Source organism: Aethalodelphis obliquidens, unplaced genomic scaffold (assembly GCF_003676395.1).
Source record: "Aethalodelphis obliquidens isolate GAN/ISIS:26980383/991018 unplaced genomic scaffold, ASM367639v1 scaffold101, whole genome shotgun sequence".
NCBI lineage: Eukaryota > Metazoa > Chordata > Mammalia > Artiodactyla > Delphinidae > Aethalodelphis > Aethalodelphis obliquidens.
The window spans coordinates 1143791-1170437 of record NW_020838045.1 but is presented as its reverse complement, the minus strand read 5'-3'; the positions used below and the strand labels follow the sequence as shown (position 1 = coordinate 1170437).

At 41.6% G+C, this 26647-nt stretch overlaps 1 protein-coding gene across 1 annotated transcript; it reads left to right on the top strand.

Moving 5' to 3' along the window:
• Positions 1-6442: 6442 nt before the first annotated feature.
• LOC113614662 (melanoma-associated antigen B10-like) lies at positions 6443-7709 on the top strand. Its single transcript, XM_027096337.1, has 2 exons — positions 6443-6511; positions 6939-7709. Exons 1-2 carry the CDS (start codon positions 6443-6445, stop codon positions 7707-7709), a joined length of 840 nt encoding a protein of 279 aa, XP_026952138.1.
• Positions 7710-26647: the final 18938 nt, after the last annotated feature.

Genomic DNA, 26647 nt, shown 5'->3' with positions numbered 1-26647 from the left:
CCGAATCACCTGCCTCTCCCCTGATTTAGAGCCTCCCAATCCCCACAGATGTCCCCTGTCTGTCCCATCCTTGACTATGGAATCCCTCTGATAACAATAGCCCCGTCCATGTGGTTGTTCACTTTGGCAGTGAAGTTTAGACGTCTGCTCATCTGCTCTGGGCCCTTCCCCTACACTCAAAGTTTTTTCCAAATTGGCCTGTGAGTAGAGTCTGGTTTGGCACAGGATCTACGGGTTATTGGAAGATAACCCTGAAGTTAGGGAAGAGATTTTAGAAAGCAGATGAGGTTAGTAAGAAAGGAGAATTTAACTTGGGATTTATTTGAGACTGACCACTGAATCCATACACTGAAGAGTGAGCTTAACTAAGTGGCCAAGAACCAAAGCTTCTTTCCTAAGTGGTAGATGAGGAAGGACCAAGGAAATCGCTGTGTCACAACCATCTGCAGAGGCTGGATTCCTAAGAACTCAGGTTTTTAGGAGGATTTAGTATTTTTCTATTGCTGACAAACAAATTGCCATAAATTAAGGGACTTACAACAACACACATTTATTCTCACATTTCTGTAGATGGGATATATGGGTTGGCTATGCTGTTTTCTTTGTTCAGGGCTACACAAAGCCCAAAACAAGCTGTTGGAGACTGGGTTCTCATTGGTAGGTGCTGAGAAGAATTGCATTCCACTCTTACTCAGGTTGCTCTCAGAATCCAGTTCTATGAAGAATTCAGTTCTTTGTGGTTATAAGACTGAGGCCGTTTCCTTGCAGACTGTCAGCCGGAGATGCCATAGTTCCTCTAGGCCTTCCTTCAGTCCTTGCAAATGGGCCCCTGCTTCTGAAACAGCACATTGCATCTGTCTCTTGTGGAAGCTCCTACTTTCCCCTCTGCTGCATCTCTCTTCTGCATCCAGCCAGAGAAAAGTTCTTTGCTTGTAAGGCCTCATGTTGTTTGATTGGGCCCACCCAGATAATTCAGTATAACCTCCCTATTTTAAGGTCCATTCCATAATTTTAATTACATACACTAGGTGCCTTTGGCTATGTAACATGACATATTCACAAATTTCAGAGATAAAGCTATGGGCATTATGTGGAATGACTATTGAGTCTACCACTGAGGTAGAATATGTCTCCTTGGTGGAGATGCCAGCTTTAATAAGAAAAAGAAATTGACCATCATTTTCCTGAGTCTTGTCTGTATCTGCTCCAGAGGAAAACCCTGCTTTTCCAGTGTGCCTAGAGACATCTGTACAAGTGTTCAGGCATGTTCAACAGGTGGTGAATAGCAGAGACTCACAACTATGATTTTTTCATGCAGCAGAAGGAAGAAGAAAAATCTCAGTGTATTGAGATTATAGAGGTTACTGAAAAGGTCAGTGTAGAATGGTGCTAAGAATGAAGAAGGGTGCATCCTCCCTGCTGAGATTTATGAGATCCTTTTGAAAGCTGAGGTGACCCTGTATTTGAAAAACACAGGTCACATACTGGCACTAGAAAAAGTTGTTGAATTGCAAGGAAATTTGATCTTCCCAGAAAATCCTCCAGGAATGATGAGGGCTAATGTCATAACAAATTTTAATAGTTGCTCTTTTTTGAGCAACTACTGTGTGACAGTTAATGGGAACGTCTACAAGTGCTCATTCACTTCGTGTCCTACTCTCCATCCTTGTAGTTCATATGGAGACTACACGCGCAACCACTTGTAGCTAAGAAGGGTCATGTGATTATCCATGACACTGAAATATGAGCAGAAGCATGCTTGTCACCTCCAGACCCAGGTATTTGAGAACCAGTATGTCAACTCCATGCTTCGTGTTTCATTCAGCAGCAAACGCGGAGAGCCTGTGTTGAGATGTGGAAGCTCATGATGGAAGCAGCCTGGATCCCTGAGTCACCTGACAGTGTAGACACCACCACCTCCTGCCAGCACCCATCAGATTTTATGTGCATAAGAAATAACATTTTGTTATGTTAAGCCATTCAGAAATCAGACTTCTCCCATCACATCTCATAAAAATCTTTATCTGAATAATACATACCTACTCTTTCTGTTATTTTTATTTAAATACCTTAACCAAAAAGGAAATAGGACATATATTCTTGTTTCCAAAACATTCTAACAATAGGAAGAAATCCCAATTCCTCTTCCTTACCATGTTCCTCCAAAATTCATCCTTGCCCAGAGGTAACTGCATTAAAAATTCTTCTGTGTAGTATTTTAGCATTTATTCCAGGCCTAGTCTTACATACCTGTGCTAGAAATATACACTGTGAGTTTTTAAAATACATGCATAACACTATTGTTCTGGCTTTTGCCCTTGTCACTGAATAAAATGAATGCAGGATCTTTCCGTGAGAACATACATAGATCGTGTCACTCTTTTAACTATGCCCTAGAATTCTAAAGTGTGTATGTGTTGTAATTAATTTAACCATTCTCTTCCTGACAGACACACAAGTTGTTTCTCATTTGCTGCTATGATTAACAGAACTGACATCAACATCATCGAACATCAATTCTCGGGCAAATGTGCATGTTTTATCATAGGAAAGATGTACAAAAGTGCAATTAGATTAAAGTGGAAGGAGTGTGATGATAGTAAATTTTTATGAATATTGGTGATATTCTGTTCCAAGAATGCTATACTAAATTATCTTCTCACATATTTATGTATGTGAATAAATTAAGCTCTCATTGGTATTTTATCAAACTTTTAAATTTTGGTCAAACTTTTGATTGAAAATATATCATCTCACTGTCATTTTAATTTGTATTTCCCTATTTTCTAAATAGATTGAGCAGAAAATTAATTTAGTCCTTCACCCATATAAAGCAGAGTTTCTTCAGTGATATCTTAAGTACCACGATTGCCCTAGGTGCACGCTTTAAGAATTCTGATAAGTCAAGTAAATGTTCCCTTTACTTTGAGAAGCAAGGATCTGGCAGAATGATCAGGTGCCAGGAAATGAGCCTGGACAGGAAAACATCACTAAGTGAGGGACAACAGGAGGATGTTGGGAGGGGTGATGGGGTGATGGGGGGATGGGGGGAGTAATTTCCAGAATCCATGAGAGAGATCAAATATTGAAACAAGTCCAGAGAGCCTAGCGCAGCTGGAAGTCGGGGACCTGTATACAGACTTCAGCAAAAGATGGAAAAGGTACAAGGAGGAGAGAAGGTGGAGAATCTGGTGGAGGGTACTGGACAGCTTACATGGAAAGGCTAGAGAATCTCTGGATCATCATTACCACCCTGAAGTTGTAGAGTGGTCTGAGTGGGAAGGTCTGCTGGATCAAAGTACCAGAGGCACGCCTGAGAATGCCCCTCCCCAATGTCAGGCAGAGTATAGCTAGCTGATCACGGATTCTGGGAGGGTACATCTCTTCACTACTCTGGTGGTTCCGTGCACCCTTGCCAGTGTACCAGGGCCGAGAGCTGTCTTGATGCCTGAGGGAGACGACTATTTCTCCCCATGTATGTGGCCCTCCTACTGCTGAGGCTGAAGCTATGCAAGTGGATGGAATTGGTTGGTGATCCAGGTCAGGTTTTAACTGGGCAAGTATTACTAATGAGTAGAAGGGGGTGTGCAGCTGCAAGGAGGGGGAAACTGGAGGAGGAATTCCCTAAGGCTAATTACCTCAGTGACTCTGGGAATAAAGGGCTGAGTATAGACATGCCTTGAAAAACAACTCTGGTGTTATCCCCAGCTTGGACTGCCTCCATGGTTCCTGATTTCTTTGCACACCAGAGGGCAGAAGTACTTTGGCTCTGTTTGGTGGTCTGTGTTGCTACCAGATACTGACTGGAGTAGGGGGCTGGTCCACAATGCAAACATTTACAGGGTAGATGGAGAACCATGTAGTTTGTGTAGTTCCTTGTTAAATGGACGGTGGATGACAGATATATGTGGAATCCAAAGCTATATCTCTCTTATGGTAATAACTCTTATGGTTTAACTTGATTGAATTAAAAGTAAAAAAAGAAAATTCTGTGCCAGCCATTCCTGAAATCATCACAGTGATCTGTAGTAAATATAGTAAAATCAAACTCTGAAGTGAGGACAGTGGACCAGCCTGTCAGTTTCAGGCTGGCCGATGGAGGAAACCCAGGCCCTAACAAAATTAAAGGTGAGGACTCTGAATGAGGTCAGAGGGACCAGCCATTCCAGAACAGATGGTGCCATACAGAGGCCCATCCCTGTTGTCAGCCTTGGGAAGCTCCAGAAAGCGTGGCTGGAAATGGCTTCCCTTGAATTCTGTCTCTGGTGTCTAAGGGATGTGAACACTTTGATCTGAGGTGGGCAGCATCAGGTCAGCAGAGGGAAGAGTTCCTGTCTTGCTTGGCGTTTAGGTAAGGTCCCTGATTTAGTTTGAGGGGACCCCGCACCCCAGAAGAGTGGACCCCAGGGCCTCACCCCTGCTTTCAGTCCTGGCAAGTTCTGTGCAGGGATTTCCTAAAGTAGTGCCTTCTGCATTTCCCCTCTGGGGACTCAGAAAGTTGGGGGCATTGGACCTGAGTGTCAGCTCAATGGAGAGTGGGTCCCAGGCACTAACAGAAGTAAACATGAGAATTCTGTTTGATTCTGAAGGAACCCCAGAACATGTGGGCAGCAGAGTGGCCTGCTCCTGGTGTCAGCTCTGGGAAACCCCGGTATGGCTATGAGGCTCAAGAAGTCCCTTCACCTCACCCTTTGAAACCTGGAGAGCGATGTATGGAGGGCCTTGGTTTCAGTCTAGTTAACCAGAGGGAGGATACACAGGATCAGGCAGGAATTAAAAAAAAAAAAAACCCTATGTGAATTCCAAGGGAATCCCCACCCGTACAACAAAGTTGAACCCATAGAACCCCGCCCCCTCGCCCCATGTCAGTCCTGGGAGACCCCAGGCAAAGCTGGCCGGAAGTGGTGCACTCTGATATCTGCCTTGGGGTCTCAGGGAAGTGAAGGCATAGGTCTGAGGGGAGCGGTGTCTTGTACGCTAAGGGAGGCACTCTGGGCTGTGCCTGGAATTACAGGAAAGATCCTGAGTTAGATGTGAGGGTACCGCCCGTCGCGGACTAGAGAGGCTCCCAGAGAGCCCCGCTCCTGCTATCAGCCCTTAAAGAAACCAAGCAGGAATGTAGCAACCTCTGAGAACCTTCTAAATTCCCTCTGAGAGGCCTAAGGCAGGTGAGGGCGGTGGGACCAGGGTGTCAGCTTCAAACTAGCAGAGGGACGAGTCCCAGGCCCTAAAGGAGTAAAGGCAAGGACCCTGGGCAAAGTCTGAGGGAACCACCCACTCCAGCGCATAGGTGGCCTCGCAGAGCCCAAACCCCTTTTGCCGGCTGCGGCGAGGGGCCTAGGTAGGGGTAAGGATGTGACGTGGGCCAACTTCTGCCTGTGGTGTCTGAGGAGGCAGCATCACGTCAGTCCAGGGAAAAGCTCCAGGCTCTGTGTGGAATTACGGTAAAGACCCAGAGTCGGGATTGAGGGGACTGGCCAGTCCAGATTAAAGGTGTCCCCAGAGAGTTCCACCCTGCTCTCAGCCCTGAGAGAACCTGGATGGCAATCATCTGACCGAACGACCTGTTAAGTATTTTTGAAATTTCCCCTGAGGGGATGAGGGCAGAGCAGGGTGTCAGCTTCAGACCAACAGCGAGTCGGGTCCCAGGCCCTAATGGGGGTAGAGGCGACATCTGTCTCTTGGTGTTCCGGGGGGAATGAACACTCGAGAATGGGAGGAGGATGGCATGGCGTCAGGGGGAGGTGCTCCCAGGCCCCGCGGCCTGTTACAGCGAGGGCGCCGAGTGAGGTCTTGGGGAACTCCCACCCCCGACAAAGGGGGCCTTGCAAAGCCCCACCACCGCCGTCAGCCCTAAGCAGCCTCCCGTAAGGGGTGAGGCCGAGGCATCCCCTCGTGTGCTCCTCGGGCACTCTGAGCAAGACGAAGTCTGGTCTGAGACAGCAGCCTCATGGTCATTAAAGGGAGGGAATCCAAGCTTTTCCAACCGTCAGTGTGAGGATCCCGAGTGAGGGCCGGGGGGACCACCTGCCTCAGAACAGTGGGGGTCACAGAGAATCCTATCCATGCCATTAGCCCCGAGGGTACCTGGGGCAGATAGGTTAGACTGAGGCCTCCCTAACCTCCTCCTCAGAACTTTCAGGATTTGAGGGCCTTGCTCTGAGAGCATAGGTCTCCTGTCAGCAGAGGGAGGAGTCCTAGGCCCTACCAGAAGCGAAAGTGAGGGCACTGAGTGACGACTGACACGGCTAATCATCCAAGGATAGAGAGGGTCGCACGGAGCTCTGCGTTCTCTTCCCTGTGCACTCCCAGGCAAGTGTGGTATAATGAAGTTCTGCTCATTTCCATCTCTGGGGTCTCAGAGTGATAAGGACTTTGAAATGAGGGGTCAGCATCAGACCAGCAGAGCACAGGAACCCCAGGGCTTGCCAAAAGTGAAGTGATGACACTCTGTTCGTTAACTCGGAACAGAGCCACTGCTCTAAGCCCCAGTGAGCCCCAGGCAGATTTGGTAGGTAGGAGCTAAGGTACACCCTAGTTATTTCCACAGGGTCCTCAGGGAAGAGGCAAATTAGAGAATAGGAACTTTGTGGGCTCCTAGAACAGTGCCCTCAAGGAAACCTACAGAGACGGCCTTCAGTAGAGGCCAAGCCTGTATCTATCTCCCTGTTGAAGTGGCCCAGCAATCTCATCCTCTTTCCTTTAGGTCACTGAGTCACCCGCCACTTGCCTGCTGCTTTTGTTGAAAGTCATCATGCCTCGGGGTCAGAAGAGTAAGCTCTGTGCCTGAGAAAAACGCTGCCAGGCCCTAGACGAGCCCAAGGATCTGGTAGGTGCTCAGGCCACTGTGAAAGTGGGAGAAGAGATCCCGTCTTCTTCCTCATTGCAAAGCTATTTCCCAAAACTCACCTATTGCTTGGTCATGTTGCAATCCACAGGGTCAGAGAGCCAGAGCTGTTTCATACACTGAGCCCATCTACAGAGGCCATATGGATGAGAAGGTGGTTATACTGGTGTACTACCTGTTGTACAAGCATCAAATGAAAGAGCCTATTACCAAGGCAGATATGCTGAGAAATATAATCCAGATTTATAGGAATCACTTCCTTGAGATCCTCAAGAGAGCTTCTGAGCACCTGGAAATGATCTTTGGCCTTGACCTGAAGGAAGTGGATCCCTACTGGCACATCTATGTCCTTGTCAACAAGCCAGAACCAAGCTATGATGCAAACCTGAGCGATGATAAAGAGGTTCCCAAGACAGGCCTGTTGATGGCTGTTCTGGGTGTGATCTTGACTAAGGGCACTTGTGCCACTGAGGAGCAAGTCTGGCAAATATTGAATGGGATGGGGTTATATGAGGGGAGGAAGCACTTCATTTTTGGGGAGCCCAGGAAGCTTATCACCAAAGATTTAGTGCGGGAAAGGTACCTGGATTACCGCCAGGTGCCCAACAGCGATCCTCTGTGCTATGAGTTTCTGTGGGGCCCAAGAGCCCACACTGAAACCGGGAAGATGAAAGTGCTGGAGTTTGTGGCCAAGATCCATGATACGGTCCCCAGGGCCTTCCCATCCTGGTATGAAGGGGCTTTGAGAGATGAGGGAGAGAGAGCCCGAGCCAGGGCTGCAGCCAGGGCTGGCACTGCTGCCCTGGCCAGCATGCGCTCCAGGGCCATAGCCAGCAGCTCCTCCCACCCCAATAGAGTCTGAGGCAGATTCTTCACTTTGTTGTTAAAAAGAGAAGTCCACATTCTAAGTAGTAGAAGGTTGGGGTGGGGCTGCAGACAACATAGTGTATAACATATATTTGTGTTTCTGTTCTATGTAGTAACTTGGATAATTTTTTTAAATATTGTTCCTTGTAGTAGAAGGTTTAAGTAGCTTCATAATCCAAATCTATGAGTGATGTTGCTCAAACACTGATGGCTGTGAATGAGATTTAAGAGTAAGAGTTTTATTATTTTGTAAAACTAATTGGAAAAGTTCTACCTTATTTAGTAATTTGGAATAAGATAACATGGCAATAGACGAGGCATTTCCTTGGAAATGTGAAAAACTCAACAATGTAATAGTTGGGGTCAAGAAATAAATAAAAGATGATAAATTCTTGGCTTCATTTATCACTTTTGGTCTGTTATTTCATAACATGATATATATATAAAAATAAAATAATATTGTAATAAATATTGTAATAATAATATTTATTATTATTAATATTGGAGAAATAATATTGTAATAAATTAGACCTCTTTTTCAGTGGCCCACTTTTTTCTCCCTTAACAATAATTAAGCATCTAATCTTTGCAAAGCTCCCTGTTAGTATGGGGAATACTAAGATGAACAAGAACCATTCCTGCCCATAGAATTTTAAAGTAGAATTTTAAAGTCTTGGAGCAGCTATGACGTTAGGAATATTGTAAGATATCCCCTACCACTAAAATGACAAGTCAAAAGATGGTGTGAGGACTTGGGGGTTTTAATTGTAGTGAAATGTAAATATCCCATGGTAAAGGGGTTTGAGACCTTGGGAAACTGCAAGCCCTTCAGTGGGAGGTAATTTTAATTAAGCTGGGTGGTCGGTCAGATGAGTTTGTTTGAGCGGTAGGCAGAGACTAAAATCTCAGATGATGTGTCTCAGATTGAGAGACTAAAGCCTGGAATGAAAAGCTGCTTTTAGCAGTTGCTTCAAGACCATGTATAAAGCAGAGCGATCTTCACCTGGGGCGGAAGTGGAAGAGGGCCTGTGCTCTTTTTCCAGTGTGGGGGAACACAGTCCAAAAAATAGGTGATTTGTGCACATGATAACAATGGAGTGTCTGAGAAGTAAGCGTGATACTTATATGAGGCGGGATGCTCAGAAGCCACTGTGCTGGCAATCTTTGCCTTGGGCTGGGAGAGACATAGTCCATCCAATAGATGGGCATTTTAATTAGGTTATCTGGGATGTAATTTGGTAAACTCTAAGCTAGAACTAGATTTGTGATGGAGGTAAAGTAACTGCAAACACAAGTGTTTTGGATGGAAGGGAAGATATAAGGGAGGGATGGAAATAGCCTTTGACACAAATTTCAGGAATTTTGAGTTGCATCAAACTGGGTAGGATCCCCCACACCAGTAATAAATAATATATCCTAAGAAAATTTATACAGCAAGTAACTTAGTTTAACATGCTAAGCAACATATTGGCTGATTTCTTATGCCATATCCTAGAGAGCTACAAATTCTATGATATTTCCTGGATTGAAAAAAAAATAAACCAGAGGGGGAGGTTAGTAGGTTTTAGGGTGAAAATAATTATAGTAATAACTAAAGTTTAGTAAAACCCAATAAATGCCAGAGAGTGTGCCAGTGTCTTGCATAAGTTACATTCCAACATTCCTATTTACATGATATATGTGAAGCAAGAGCAAGAGGACTACTTATCAAGTCCATTTCACCGATGAAGACTCTGAGGCTCATAGCGTTTTGCAATTTTCCTGAGTTCACCTGGCTTGTAAGTGACAGAGCTGGGACCAGAACCCTGGTCTGAATTCCTCTAGAGCCCACACTGTTCCACCCCTCCCAGCCTGAGGCCAACTTTCTATCTTTTAATTCATTTCTCATTACTCCACAATGTCTCCCGGGAAATAAAAAAAAGAAGTTATCTGCAGCCAATGTACTAAACCCAGGTGTATTAATAAAGTGAAAATGAGAATTAAACACCAAGTGAGGACTATCTATGGCCTGCATTTGCCTAACGTTCTCCTGCCCCTATCCACAGGGTTCTTTTAGGGCTGATTCTACCCAGTGCTGGTACATGGGACCAGATCCAGTCCTTTCCGAATTACATCGCTCTTCCCCTGGGTCTTCCCCAGTGTGCCCTCATGCCCACATCTGGATCCTAACCTGCTGTCCAGCTCTCCCCTGCTTCCTTTTATAAGGCTGCACTCTACTCCCAGTGGAACAGAAAACCCAGAATCACCCACCTTTCCCCTGATTTAGAGCATTCCAACTCCCTGCAGACATCCCATCTGTCCCATCCCTGACTGTGGAATCTCTCTTCTAGCAGCAGCCCCAACCACTGCTGTTTACTTTGGAGGTGAAGTTTAGAAGTCTGCTCATCTGATCTGGGTGCTTCCACCACACTTTCAAAATTTTTTCCAAATTGGCTTGTGAGTAGATTAGGCACAGGATCTACAGGTTCTTGCAAGATAAACCTGAAGTTAGAAGGTTTTAGAAAGCAGACAATGTTAGAAAGAAAAAAGAATTTAATCTGCTGACTTATTTGAGACTGGCCACTGAATCGGTACACTGATGAGTGAGCTTAACTAAGTGGCAAAGAACCAAAGCCTCCCTTCTAAATGGTAGATGAGGAAGGACCAAGGAAGTCACTGTGTCACAACCATCTGCCTAGACTGGATTCTAACAGACCCTGTAGCCCTTCCAGAAGTTTATGCCAGTATTCCACATATTGCCACAAATTTAGCAGTTTACAACAACACAAATTTATTCTCTCACATGTCTGTGGGTAAGAAATCCAAGTTGCGTCTGCTGGTTTCTCTGTTCTGGGTTTCACAAGGCCCAAGTCAAGCTTTCAGCTGCCAGACCTCTCCTCATGAGTTCTGGGAACAATTTCCTTCCAAAAGCATGCAGGTTGTGGCAGAACCCAGTTCTTTGTGATAATAAGACCAAGGCCCTGTTTTCTTGCTGACTGTCAGCTGGAGCTGCCATAGTTTCTCCAGACCTCTCCCCCGTCCTCACATGTGGGCCCATATATTTTGAGTCAGCAATTAAACTTTGAATCTTCCTCACGCTTGGCATTTCTTGAACTTCCCTGTCTGCCACATCTCTCTTCTGCAGCAAGCCAGAGAAGGTTCTCTGCTTGTAAGGGGTCATGTCATTAGATTACCTGGGGTCCAGCCAGGTATTCCAGTATAATATCTTTATCTTAAAGTCGCTTGCATAACCTTACCACATCTGCAAAGTGCCTTTGGCCATGTAACATAACATATTCACAGGTTTCAGGGATAAGGTATGGGCATCTTCATGGAGCAATTATTCAGTCTACCAACAATATAGAACATAATCTCCCTGGTGGACATGCCACCTTTGATAAGAAAAAAAAATTGACCATCATTTTCCTGACTCTTGCCTGTATCTGCCCAAGAGGAAAACCCTGGTTTTCCAGTGTGCCTAAAGACACCTGTACAAGTGTTCAGGCATGTTCATCAGGTGATGGGCAGCAGAGGCTCACAAGCTGTGATTTTTGACCACGCAGAAAAAAGAAGAAGAAAAGTTTCAGTGTATTGAGACTACTGTAAAGGTAAGTGCAGAAAGGTACTATTTAGTGACAAAAGGTGACCGACACTTCCCTGCTGAGATTTACAGTGTCCTTTAGGAAACTGGTGTGAGCCTGTATCTGAAAACACTTGTCACATAGCAGACACTAGAAAAAGTTGGAGTGTTGCAAGGCAATTTTTGCCTTCTCAGAAACTTCTCCAAGAATGAAGAGGGCTTTTGTATACAAATTGTAAGCGTTGTACTTTACTGATGATCTCCTACTCCATTAACTGTTTGTGGAGAGATTGCAAGACTGTATCGTCCAGTCCACTTGTATTAGAAAGGGTTTTGTGACTACCCTTGCCACTGAAATATGAACAGAAACAATGTTTGTCCTTTTCAGACCAAGGCATTTGACAGTGTGCTACCTCAATGCTTTCTGTTCAATTAAGCAGCAAATATGCAAACCTGTGCTGAGATTTGGATCCATACGGTGGAAGCAGCCTGGATCCCTGGGTCACGTGACAGCAGAGACACTGGCTAACCAAGGCAAGCTTTATGTGTAGGAGAGAGAAACTTTTGAAGTGTTGTCATTCAGGTTTCCGGCTTCGTCCTACATTTCTGCTAACAGATACTTTATCTGAATAACACACAGCTACAATTATTTCTGTTGTCCGTCTTACTTAAATATACTAATTACAATAGAAATACTGCATATATTCTTGATGCTACAAAAATATGGATGAATCCAAATCCCATTCCTTATTTCATCCTCCAAAATTCAGCCTTACTCACAGGTAACCATAATTTTTCAATGCTTATATATTATATTAAAATATATTCTGGGCTTTTTTCTTACATAGATATAGTACGAAAATTCAACGTGAGTTTTTTAACACACATAGATAATGATATAAATATTGTTTTGCCTCTCATCCCTGTCACTTAACGAAATGAGCGCAGAATTTTCTGTGAAAGCACATATGGATCCATCTCAGTCTTTTAACTACCCCCAATAATTCTAAAGTGTGTATGTGCCATAATTAAATTAACCATTCTCCTTCTGATGGGCACATAAGTTGTTTTCCATTTGTTGCTATAACTAATAGAACTGATACCAACATCGTTAAATATAAATTATTGGGCAAATGTGTATTTTTTCTTATGGAAAGACATAGAAATGAACATTGGGTTGAAGTGGAAATAGTGTATTGATTGTAAATTTTTATGAATATCACTGCTATTCTGTTTCAATAATACTGTACCAATTTCTACTCTCACATATTAATGTATATAAATATCATAAACTCACAAGCATTTTGTTTGATCAACTTTAAATGTTGATCAATCTTTTATGTGAATATATATCCTCAATGTTATTTTATTTTGTATTTCGATTTTCTAATTATTTTACTCAAAAAATAATTCCTCATTAATTAATTCCTCATCCATACAAAGCAGAATTTTTGTAAGGTATCTTGAGTACTGGGATATCTCTGGGTACATGTTTTAAAACTCTATGTCAATAAGATTCTTTTCAATTACTTTAAGAAGCAAGGATTTGGTTAGAATGACTAGATCTCCAGGAAGAGTCTAGACAGGATATCCTCAACTAGTAAGGAGCACCAGGAGGCCTGGGGAGTAAAGAAATTTCCAGAATCCATGAGAGAGGCCACATACTAAACCAAGTCCTGATAGCCCAGGGCAGGCTGGCAGTCAGGGTTCTGAATTCAGAGCTCGGCAGATAGTGGAAAAGGAAACAGAAGGACAGAACATGGGGAATCTTGGAGGGTCCTGGCCAACTTCCATGAAAAAGCTTAGAAAATCTATGAATCATTACCAGCTTAAAGTTGTAAAGCCATCTGAGTGGGTAGATCTACTGGATGAAAGGACCAGAGGCTTGCCTGATACCCCTCCCTACCTTAGAATCTCCCCTGCTCACTGTCAGTCAGGCAGAGTATAGATAGCTCCCCCCCTGTCAGGCAGTGATAATATTAATGAATTCTGGGAAACCTACATCTCTTCACTACTCTGGTGGTTCTGTGCATCCTTGCCAGTGTACCAGGGCTGAAAGCTCTCTTGATGCCTGATGACAAAAGCTATTTCTTCTGTGTACAGAGCCCTTCCAGCACTGAAGTTGGGGCTAGAACATTAAAAAATAATCTAGATGCTATCCCCACCTTAGACTGCCTCCCTTGGTTCCTGAGTTCTTTGCAGCCATAAGGCAAACGTGTATTCGGTAGTCTATGTTGCCACCAGATACCCTCTGGGGTAGACAGCTGGCACCAGGTATGTAAACATTTTGCAGACTGGGTGGAGAGAATCATTGCAAATGGTGCAGATTGGGAGTTTGGGATTGACATGTACACACTGCTATGCTTAAAATAGATAACCAACAAAGACCTACTGTAAAAAAAATAAATTAAAAAAATGACTGGAGTTGATATGTGATGTCCAAGTTGTTGTAATAACTCCAGATTGATTGAATTAAACATTAAAATTAAATTCTGTGTTAGCTATTCTCAACATTTTCAATAGTTTTCTAATTACAGAAAAGTTGCAAAGGTAGTACAGAGAGTTCCCTTATACACAGCACTCACTCTCCCCTATTCTTAATATCTTACATTAGTATGATAAATTTGTCACAACTATTGAACCAATATTGATACCTTACTAGTAGCAAAAGTCCATACTTCATTCAGTTTTCCTTCATTTTTTTCCTAATGTCCTTTTTCTGGACCAAGATCCCACCCACAATAGCACATTGCATTTAGACATCACTTCTCTTAGGCTCTTCTAGACTGTGACAGTTTATCAGACTTTCCTTATTTTTGATGATCTTGACAATTTGGGGGAGTATTTGTCAAGTATTTTGCAGAAGGTCCCCTCTATCGGGATGTCTTTGATATTTTTCTCATGATTAGACTGGCATTATGGGTTCTAAAGAGGAAGGCCTCAGGAATAAAGTGCCATTTTCATCACATTATATCAAGGGCACACTATCAACATGACTTAACAACTGATGATATCACCTTGTTCACCTACCTAAGGTAGTGTTTGTCAAGTTTCTCCACTGTACAGTTACTCTTTCCTCCTCCTTTCCATACAGTACCCTTTGGAAAGAAGTCACTATGTTCAGCCCACTTAAGGGGTGGGGAGTTATGCCCCGCCTCCTTGAGGGTGGAGTAGCTATATAAATTATTTGGAATTATTCTCTACATAAGATTTTTCTATTCTCTCTGATTTATTTATTCATTCAGTCACTTATATATAGCAATGTAGACTCATGGGTATTTATTTTATACTTTGGGTTATAATACAGTATTAGGTTTATTTTCCCACTCATGTTGTTCCCTTGCTATTAGAGTCTTGTTGCTTTTAAGCCCGCTCAGAAGATAGAGCTTAGAAAATGTCTGTATACTAGCCCATGTACCCATATATATCTATAATTATTTATACATCTGTCCATTTGTATCTATATTAAGGTACACATGAGTCATACTGATGTCTCCAACTCTAATCTAGTATCACGTTGATTCATTCTAGCCTTCCCCCCTGCTTACCTTTGTGAGAAAATTGGCTCCAACTATCCATATACTTATTTACTCAATCCCAGTATACACGTATATTGATTTCAGATTGTTAGCCCATACTCTTCTAAGAACCTTACCAACTAGAATACAGTATCTATATACAGTTCCTTTTTTCTTTAGTCTTACAGTATCCACTCATTTCCAAAGTTACTTAGGTCAGCACTCCTTTTCCCCATACTCTTCATTGATGTTATTTCATACGTTTGTAAACAGCTAGATTTTTTTTTTTTTGTCATAGTCTGCATTTCATCCTGGGATACCTAGATCTCTGAATTGATTTTTTATTTGCATACGTTAAGGTTCACTCTTTGTTCTCTAATGTTCTATGGGATTTAAAAAATGCATAGTGTCTCATATCCATCCTTACAATATCATAAAGATAGTTTTACTATCCTAAAAAATTCCCTGTACTTCATTTGTTCAACCACTTCCCCCCTGACAAAAAAACGTCTAGAAACTACTGGCCTGTTTTTTGTCTCTGTTGTTGTCTTTTCCAGGATATCTTACAAATGGAATCATATAGTATGCAGTATTTTCAGACTGGCCTCTTTTGCTTAGCAATATGCATTTAAGGTTCATCCATGTTATCCCGTGAATTAGGAGTTGATAGTTTATTACTTTTTATTGCTGAATAGTATTCCATTGTATGTATGTACCACAGATTATTTATTCACTCACCTATTAAAGGCATCTTGGTTTTTGGTAAGGTAATTATGGATAATGCTGCTATAAGCATTTATATACAGTTATTTGTGTTGACATTAAGTTTTCAATTCAATTGGATAAACAGGAGCACAATTTCTGGATTGTATCAGAAAAACATGTTTAGCTTTTTAAGAAACCACTAACCTGTTTCCAAAATAGCTGCATCATTTTGCATTTTCAACATCAATGTGTGAGAGATCCAAATACATCCTTGCTAGCCTTTCAGTAGGTGTGCACTGGTAAAAAATTGTTGTTTTGGGCTTCCCTGGTGGCGCAGTGGTTGAGAGTCCACCTGCCGATGCAGAGGACACGGGTTCGTGCCCCCGTCCGGGAAGATCCCACATGCCGCGGAGCGGCTGGGCCTGTGAGCCATGGCCGCTGAGCCTGCACGTCCGGAGCCTGTGCTCCGCAACGGGAGAGGCCACAACAGTGAGAGGCCCGTGTACCGCAAAAAAAAAAAAAAAAAAAAAAAAAAAATTGTTGTTTTAACTTGCATTTCCTTAGTGCCAAATTGTGTTGTGCATCCTTTCACATGTCCATTTATCATCTGTCTATCTTCTTTTGTGAGATATTTGTTGAGATCTTTTGTCCACTTTTAAAATAAGGTAATGTATTATTTTTGTAGAACATCTGTAATAACACAAACTGGGAGGCTTACAACAAAAGGAGTTTATTCTCTCACAGTTATGAAGGCCAGAAGTCTGAAATCAAGCTGTCAAAAGAGTTGGTTCCTTCTGGAGGCTCTAAGGGAAGATCCATTTCCAGACCTTTCTTCTACCTTCTGGTAACTACCCAGCAATTCTTGGATGTTCCTTGGCTTGTAAATACATCTCTCCAATCTCTGCCTACACCTCCACATTCACATGCCTTTCCCCTCTATGTCTGTGTCTCAATTCTTCCTCTTTCTCTTATGGGACCTGTCCTTGGGTAGATCATCCTTAATCCAGGATGATCACATCTTGAGATCTTTAACTTAATTATATCTACAAAGACTTTTTCCAAATAAGGTCACATTCATAGGTTTCAACAGTCTCTTTTTAGAGACACCATTTAAACCACTACTGGTTCCTTGTTTTATTATTGTTGAGTTTTAAGAGTTCTTTGTACATTCAAATACAAGTCATTTATCAGATATGTGATTTGCAAATATTTTCTCTCAATCTGTGGCTTAGTTTTTCATTCTCTTAACAGTATCTTTCACAGAGCAAAACTTTTTAATTTTAATAAAGTCCAACTTATAAGTTTTTTTCTTTTATATATTGTGCTTTTGCTATTGTATCTAAAACTCATCACCACATCCAAAGTCATAGATTTTCTCCTGTATTTTCTTCCAGAAGTTACATAGTTTTGCAGTTTACATTTAGATATATACTCTATTTTCAGTTAATTTTTGTGTAAGGTGTGAAGTTTGTGACTAAGTTCATTTTTTCCCATATGAACATCCATTGCTCTAGCACTGCTTGGTGAAAAAAATTATTTTTCATTTATTGATATTTGCCTTTGTACCTTTGTCGAAAGTTAGTTGACTATATTTGTGTGGGACTATTTCTGGGCTCTCAATTCTCTGGTTCAACGATCTATTTGTCTATTTCACCAATACTATGCTGTCTTGATTACTACAGCTTTATTTTAAGCCTTGAAATAGGGTACTGTGAGTCTTCAAACTTCATTCTTCTTTTTCAACATTGTGTGGGGTCTTCTAGGACCTTTGCCACTTCATATAAATATTAGAATCAGGTTTTTTTTAATTTCTACAAATAAGTTACTGGGATTTTGATTGGAACTGCATTAAATGTATAGATTAAGTTAGAAATAATTCACATCTTAATAATGGTGAGTCTATCAATTCATTAACAGAGAATATTTCTCCATTCATTTAGATCCTCTTGGTAAGTGCCTTGTAGTTTGCCACAAATCGATTTGGTATATATTTTGTTAGATTTATAGTTAAGTATTTCATTTTTTTGCATTGGTAAATGTTTTTGCTTTTTTAAACTTCTAATTTCAATTGTTAATTGCTGGTATATGGTAAAGCAATTATACTGTTATTAGGTCCAGGAGGCTTTCTTTATAGATTCTTTGTGGTTTTCTACATAGACAATCATTTCCTGTGCAAAAAGTATATAATTGTAATTTATCCCTTTCCTATCTGTATACCTTTTTTTTTTTTTTTTTGTGGTACGCGGGCCTCTCACTGTTGTGGCCTCTCCCGTTGTGGAGCACAGGCTCCGGACGTGTGCAGGCTCAGCGGCCATGGCTCACGGGCCCAGCCGCTCCGCAGCATGTGGGATCTTCCCAGACCGGGGCACAAACCCGTGTCCCCCGCATCGGCAGGCGGACTCTCAACCACTGTGCCACCAGGGAAGCCCTCTGTATACCTTTTATCTATTTGTTATTGTTTGTCTTGCACTGGATAGGACTTCCATCATGATATTGAACTGGAGTAATGAGAGGACATCTTTGTTTCATTTCCAGTCTTAGGGGGAAAGCATTCACTCCCTCATTATTAGGTATAAGGTTAGCTCTAGGTTTTATGTACCCTTTATCAGGTTACAGAAATTCCCTTCTAAACCTACTTTTTAAAGTTTTTATCCTAAATGGGTATTAAAAATTTCAAATTATTTTTCTACATCTATTGGTATGATAACATTTTTCTTATTCAGTCTATTATTCTGATAAAATCACTAATTGATTTATAAATGTTATATTAGGCTTGAATTCTGGAAATGAGCCCTACTTGGTAATAATGTATTACTCCTTTTACATACAGCTGAATTCCATTTGCTACTATTTTGTTAAGGATTTTTTTGTCTATGTTCATAAGAGATATTTGTCTGTAGTTTTCCTCTCCAGTAATATATTTATCTGGCTTTGGGCTTAGGGTGATGCTGGCCTCATAAAAAAAACAGAGTGCTTCTCTCTTCTTCTATTTTCTGAGAAAGATTGCACATGATTTGTATTATTTCATCCCTAAATATTTAATGGAATTCATCAATGAAACTATCTGGGCCTAAAGATTCCTCTATTTAGAAGGTTTTTAACTATTAATTAAATTTCTTTCATAGGTGTAAGGCTCTTCAGACTATTTCAATTTAAATGAGTTTAGGTAGTTTGTGCCTTTCAAGGAGCTAATCCATTTCATCTTTATCAAATTTGTAGACATAGAGCCGTTCATAACATTCCATTTTGACAAAAATCCTTTTAATGTCTCTGGGATCCACAGTGGTGATCCCTCTTTTATTCCTGATATTGGTAGCTGATGTCTTCTCTATTTTCTTTCTTGGTTATCCTGGCTAGTGACTTACCAAGTTTACTGATGTCATTGAGGATTTTATGGATTTTCTCTATTGTTTTCTTATTTTAAAATTTCATTTATTTATAATTATTTTTTATTATTTCCTTTCTTCTGCTCATTTTACGTTTAATTTGCTCTTTTTTCTCTAGTTTCCTAAGGTGGGCTCTTAGGTTATTTGCATCAGAGCTTTCTTTTTTTTCTAATATTTGCATTTAATCCTCTAAATTTCTCTCTAGGCAGTAGTTTAGTAGCAATCCACAAATTCTGGTAATCTGTATTTTCATTTTCACTTATTTCAAGAAATTTTTAGATGTCAAGAGAAATTTTAATTTTAAAGAAGAAATCTTTGATATAAATTTTAAAGAAGAAATCTTTGATTTATGAATTATTTATAAGTGTATTGTTTAAGTTATAAATATTTGGGAACTTTCCAGATATATTTCTGTTATTGATTTCTAATGTCTGCTGTGATCTGAGAACATATTTTGTATGATTTGTATTCTTTTAAATTTGTTAAGGTGTGTTTAATGGTATTTTATGGACAGAGATATGGATGAAAATGTGGTGTATACAGTAGGCCCTTATTAGTTATCTATTTTATGTATAGTAGTGTGTATACTGTATAGCACAGGGAACTCTACTCAATACTCTGTAATGGCCTATATGGGAAAAGAAGCTAAAAAAGAGTGGATACATGTATATATATAACAGATTCACTTTGTTGTAGACCTGAAACTAACACAACATTGTAAATCAACTATACTCCAATAAAAATTTTTTAACAATTTTAAAAAAGAAAGAAAAAGAAAAGTTGGTCTAGCTTGGTGAATGTCACATGTAAGCTTGAGAAGAATGTATATTCTGCTGTTGTTGTTGGATGGAGTAGTGTATGATGTCAATTAGGTCAAGCTGATTGTTAGGATTGCTCATGCCATCTATATATTTGTAATGATGTTCTGACTTCTTCATCTATCAATTACTGACACAGAAGTGTTGATGCCTGCAACTATGACTGTATATTTCTTCTTTCAGTTCAATCAGTTTTTGCCTCATGTATTGTGATGCTCTGTTGTTAGGTGCATATATGTTTGGGGTTGTAATACATTCTCAGATAATTGATCCTTTTATTATTACATAATGTCTCTTCACATCCCTGATATTATTCCTTGTTCTGAAATCTGCTTTGGCTGAAATTTATATAGCTACTTTAGCTTTTTTTGACTACTTTTATCATGGTATATCTGTCTCTATCCCTCTACTTCTTTTTAAGCAGTCTACTCTGAAGTGCATTTTGTTGAATTCAAAGGTGAAATGCCTAACTGAGATACAAGAAACTAAAATAAAGTTAGACAAGCATGCATCATGAGACAAACCAGTGATGAGTCCCATTCAAACAAAATCAGAGCAGATACTAGTTCATACCACAGCCCCCATGAATGTGTTTCTATTTAATAGAACCGTACATGAACAGTAGCAACACAATGGCCACAAGAGATCATAAGTGCACTTGAACTTTTAGTTAGTTCTAGCTAGGCTCTGACAAGTCTACCATTCTTTTTTCACCAGCCAAGTAAACAAAAGAATTTATCTGTTAATGTCAGAAACCTTAAAGTTCTTTATTCAGCTGAAAATGACCACAAGTAAGGGTGCATTTTCTAGCTTCCTGCTTCCTCAATACAGATTTGCCTAACAGGTTAATTTCAGCGTAACAGAAGGTGTCATCTGGCTGGCTGCACCATGTACTGGTGAAAGGAACAAGTTTAACGTGCTTTGTGCTCAGGTTGCTAAGCTTCTTGGCTGGCCCTGTCTTGCCCTGCACCTTGGTTCTCAGCATTCTGAGACTTGGTCAGCTGAAGATAAAAGAAATCTACCAGACAGTTTAGAGGTATGTTCTTAACAAGATAATCCATCACATCATCTAAAGACTCCTTCTTTTTCTGTAGCTGACTCTTGCTTGAGTGCTTTAGTTCAATTACAATATAGATTTATTCCAATTACAGTAAGCTGGTTATGTGTCTACCATGTATGTGAATTTCCCTTGCTCTTGTTTTAATTAATAGACATTATTTTTAGAGCAGTTTTAGACTTACAGAAATATTGAGCCGAAAGCACTAGTTCCCATATACCCCCACCCTGACACACACACACACAGTTTTCCCTATTACTGACATCTTGCATTAAGTGTGGTACATTTGTCACAATTAATAAACTAATATTAATATATTATCATTAACTAAAGTCCATAGTTTACATTAGGGTCACTCTCTGTGTTGTAGACTTTGACAGATGCATAATGTTATGTATCCACCATTACAGTATCATATAGAAGAGTTTCACTGTACTAAAATCTCTCATCCTTTTGCTTTTAACCTATCAGAGTCTTGATACACAAATGGGTTTCTCATAGATAGCATATAGTTGAGTCTTTTTTAATTTATTTTTTAACCACTGTGACAATTTCTGCCTTCTAACTCGTGTATTTAGAGTATTCACATTTAAAGTGATTATTGATATATCAATAGTTTTATTAAAATCTACTATTTGTGTAACTGTTTTCTATTTGTTGCATTTGCTCTTTTTTATATCCTTTTTTATGCTCTCTGGTATTAACTGAGCATTTTATATGATTCTATTTTATCTCTTTTCTTGATATATCGTTCATACTTTTCTTTAACCTCTTCACTGGCTTTCCTAGGGTTTACAATACACATTTCTAAATAATCTTAGTCCACCTTCAAGTAATATCATATTGTTTCACATGTAGTGCCGATTCTTTATAACAGAGGATTTCTAATTCCTTCCTGTCTCTTGTGACATTGCTCTCGTTTATTTTACTTGTCCATGTGCTACAATCACCTAGTCCATTGTTACTATTGCTGCTTAAAACAAACATTTTTAAATTAATTAAGAATGACAAAATTTAAAGATTTCATTTTATCTCCATTTATTCCTTCTCTGATGCTTTTCCTTTTTTATACTCATCCGAGTTTCTGATCTATATCATTTTCTTTCCACATAATGAATTTATTTTAACATTTCTTGCACAGTAGATCTACTATGAGGCCTATGAGGCAATGAATTGACTCCGGGTTTTTTTGTCTGTCTGTTTGACTGAGAAAGTCTTTATTTCCCCTTCTCTCTCTCTCTTTTTTTTTTACTTTTGTTGGATACAGAATTCTAGTTGATACTTTTTCTTTCAACATTTTAAGGATTTCACTTCACTCTCTTCTTGCTTGCATGCTTTCTGATGAGGAGTTTGCTATAATCTTTATTTTTTTTCCTCTTTAGGAGACTTGTCTCTCCCCGCCCCCAACTTTCTTCAAAATGTTGTCTTTGCCTTTGGTTTTCTGCAGTGTGAATACGATATGCCCAGGTATAGTTTGTTTGTTTGTTTTGGTATTTATCTTGGTGTTCTCTGAGCTGTCTGGATCTATGCTTTGGTGTCTGTCATTAATGTTAGAAAGTCCTTGGCCTATTGTTTCAAATGTATTTCTACCCCCATTCTTCTCTGTCTGGCATTGGAATTATCTGTATATTACACCTTTTGATATTGCCCCATGGTTTTTGGGTGTTCTGTTAATTATTTTGTTCTTTGTTTCTCTTTTTGATTCAACTGAGGAGGTGCAATTCACCTATCTTCAGATTCACTGATTGTTTCCTCACATGTGTCACATCTACTAATGAGCCTGTCAAAGGTATTTTTTCAATTCTCTTACTGTATTTTTGATTTCTAGCATTTAGCTTTGATTCTTTCTTATACTTTCCTTCTCTCTAATAACATTACTTATTTAGTCTTGCATATTGTCTATTTTTCCTATTAGAGCTCTTAAAATAGTACTCAAATTTATTTAAATTCCTTGTCTGGAAATTTCAAAATCTGTAAAGTAAAAACCTAACAAATGCTAACTGGATCAATATTTACCACTAACTATTATGTTTAACCTCTAACTATTAATGATTGTTGATTCTGAGTGTCAGGTATATTGGGTTCATTTTACTCTTCTCTGAACGGTTGTATAACATTAATAATTTCTCTAGTGAAAATGTTCATTATAAATATCATATCTTTATACCACATTTTCTTTCTCCAATAATCTGTTGATGAGAAATTGCTAAACTCATTTTAATAGGTGTGCTGACCTTCATACAGAGACCAAATAATGACACCCCAAGAAAAAAAATCACTTGAGCTAAGCTCACTTATGTAGAGGCATCTATCCTAAATAAATTCATGGCATATCCAATACAGCAGTGAGTAAAGAGGCTGACTTCAAGAAATGCAAAGATATTATAACATTACAAAAAATTGTCAACTGGACTTTCTCTATATTAATAGATTAGAGAATAAAATGTATTTGATCATGTCCAGGGGTGTAGAAAAAGCCTTTGAAAAAATACTTAACACCATGGTTAAAAGCCTTTAGTAAAATAACATTTGAAGAGAATTTTCATTTCCTAAAATCTACAGCAAACTTAGATAAATGTGAAATGTTAGAAGCATTCCCATCAAAGTCAGGACAAAGATACAGATATTATGGTACTGTATCTACTGTTTAAAAGTGGACTGGAATACATAACTAGAAGAATAAGAATATTGAAATAAATAAGAGGAAGGAATATTGAAAAGACAGAGATAATAAATGGCAACAATATAACCCTCTAATTAGAAAATCCCAAGGAACCAGTGCACAAAATACTCAAATGAACAAGAGACTCCAAAAGCTGTTGTATATAAGATTACTATACCAAAATCAGGAGCCTAACCACACAAAAGCAATAGCTAATTAGAATAATTAATAGAAAATACTCCCATAACAACAGCAGCAGCATCCAAAACTTACTTAAAAGGAAACTTAACAAAAATGTACATGATCTTTTTGTAGGCAACTATAAAAATGTACTGATAGAAAAAGAAATCCCAAATAAATAAAGAAGTACACTATGTTTATTCATGGGGAAAAGAATATTGTAAATATGCCACTTCTCCTTAAATTATTTACAGATTTATTACCTGGTATGGACTGAATTGTGCCCTCCCCACTCCCCACAAATTCATATGCTGAAGCCCTAATCCACCACTGTTACTGTATTTGGAGACAGGGTCTTTAGGGAGGTTATTAAGATTAAATGAAGTCATAAGGGTGGGGCGCTAATCCAATAAGGCTGATGTCCTTACAGGAAGAGGAACTGACACCAGATATCATTCTCTTTCTGTGTATTTACAGAGAAGAGGCCCTGTGAGGACATAGCAAAAAGCCAGGAGGAGAGCTCTTACCAGAAATTGAGTCGGCCAGCACCTCTATCGGGAACTACTAGCCTCCAGAACTGTGAGAAAATAAATTTCTGTTGTTAAGAAATCCAGCCTGTGGTGTTTTGCTACGGGAGCCTGAGCATGCTAATACACTGCCTCATATGTAGTTTCCAAGATGGCTACCAGAATTGGGCTGCTGTTTACTAAACTCGATACTGGAGAAACTATAAAAGGGAGAATGAAAGAACAATACCAGCAACAACAAAACAAAATAAATGAGAACCCCCTGGGAGAGACTAAGGCTGTGTTGAACTAGAACCTGACTGTGGGCAGGTAGGGGGATGCCCTGAATTCGAGACAGGTCTGTAGCCTGCAAGAGAGGCAGATGACAGGATTGATTAGAGAAAAGCCTATAACGTTGAGCCCTTGATTCTTCCACTGTGCTCTGGGACCATGAATCTCTACTGCTTCACTGAAGGAATCTGAGGCAGCATTTCAGAGCCCGCATGCCAGGAGCATGGGACACCAAAGATTGGGCTGGATGTGGCAGTATGGTCCACAGGCTGTGAAATAACCATCTGAAACTTTCTTAGTGCATGACAACTGGCCTTTTTAAGTGATCATCTTAATAGACCATCGCACACAGACTAAAAGAGAAAAGCAAGTAACACAGTAGTTGTACAAAAGGACAGAAATTCATTTCTGAACTTTTGGGCAATGCCCCTGCTGTCAACAAAGAGAGACCACAGTGGGAACTGTCAGGCTAAGGCGCCCCTTCACTAACTCCTCTGGGATTCTGTGGGGCATGGCTGGGGACAGGGATGGATTCATACCAGAGAAGGAAGGAATCGCAGGCCCCGCCAGCAGTCAATGTGAGGACCTTGAGTGAGACCTGACGGGCTCCAAACCACAGAAGAGTCTCGCCTCCTTTCCCCTCAGCTCATCTTACCTGCAGCAGCCATGTCTGGGAGGCTCCAGGCAGAAGAGTCCAGATGAGATGTGCCTGCACTTCACACCAGCAGTCTCAGGGAGTTGATGTCTTTGATGTGAGGCCTTGGCCTCAGGTCAGCAGACGGGAGGTACCCAGCACCTACAGGGAGTCAAGAGAAGACACTGAGAGAGGACTGAGAGCAGCATCCACCACAGAAGAGGGGGCCCCAAAGAGCCCTCACTGTCAGTCTCGGGGGACCCAGGCATGGCTGTGAGGCTGAGGGCCCCAGATACTTCCGGCTGGGGGTGCCGACAGAAATGAGAACCAAGGTGTGACGCCTGCTGACTCAGCTCAGCAGAGGGAAAAGTCCCAGGACCTGCCAAGAGTCAATGAAAGGCCCTCGTGCCAGGTCTGCGGGAAGCTCCCCCGGAAGCACCCCCCACCGCCCACCCCCACTGCCCCGCCCCTGCCGTCCTCCTGGAGCCCAGATGCGCATGACCGGAAGTCACGTCCTCCGAGCCACACTGTGGGGGCGAGGCCATTTTTGAGAGCTGACGTCCGGCGACGGTGAGCCGCGAGAGGAGTGCCACGTCTCGTCAGGTGTCAAGGTGTGAGGTGACCCCAGTTAGAAGTGTGGGGACACGCCCCTGACACCCCCAATCCCCATTCCCTCCGAAAAGAGGCGGCCACACAGGCCCCGCCCACGGCCACACAGGCCCCGCCCACCACGCCCCTGCTCTCGGCCCCAGAGGCTCGGGCCTGGCTGTTAGGCCCAAAGTCCATCCGCTGCGGGGTCTCGGGCAAGGAAGGCCTCGCTCTGAGGCTGGTGGACCCTGGCTCAGCTCAGTACAGGGAGCGCCCCAGGCCCTGTGGAGTGAAGGACGGGACCCTCGTGGGGACCGCAGGGCTCCACACCCCAGAATGGCGGCCACGCGGACCCCGCCCCTGACGTCGGCCCGGGAGCCTCCGGGCAGGTCTAAAGACTGAGGGGCTCCCTCAGTGCGAACGCGGACGGACGGACAGACGCGGGAGGCCCAGGGAGGAGGGGGCCTTGTCCTGAGGGGCTGGCCGCAGGTCAGCAGAGGGAGGATTTCCAGGGCACGGGAGGAGTCAGGGCGAGGACCGTCCTCCCCGTCGCAAGGGCACCTCAGAACCCCTCCCCTGTTGTCAGCCGCTTCCTTCTGGCCACACACGGAGGAGGGAGGGCTGCTGTCTGAGAAGGGAGGTGCAGGCCAGCAGAAGGCGCGTCCCTAAGCACTCCCAAGAGTCAGCCCAAGCCCTTCAGTGAGGGCCAGTGGGGCCGCCAGCCACAGGGCCTCGACCTGTCTGCCGCACGCTGCAGGCCTGGTAAAACTCTGCCACGTGCGGCCGCGTGGTCACCCTCACCGCCTCCGAATGAGACTCAAGGAGGTGCCGGCACTGGTGCGAGCAGATGGCCCTCGGGGCAAGAGAGGAGCTCCAGGCTTCACCGGCCGTCCAGGGAGGACCCCGAGTGAGGACTGAGGGAGTCACCCACCCCGAAGAGAAGGGACAAGAGAGAATATGGCCCGTCCCCTCCTGTCAACCCTTAGACTCCCAAGAAAGGACTGTCAGGCTGAGACCGCCCGTAATTTC

What these genes read in the sequence shown, in the direction of transcription:
- LOC113614662 (XM_027096337.1), top strand. Translation starts at nt 6,443, where the DNA reads ATGACACTCTGTTCGTTAACTCGGAACAGAGCCACTGCTCTAAGCCCC. An exon ending in GTGAGCCCCAGGCAGATTTG is followed by an intron (nt 6,512 to 6,938) that starts GTAGGTAGGAGC and finishes TGCAATCCACAG; the next exon opens with GGTCAGAGAGCCAGAGCTGT.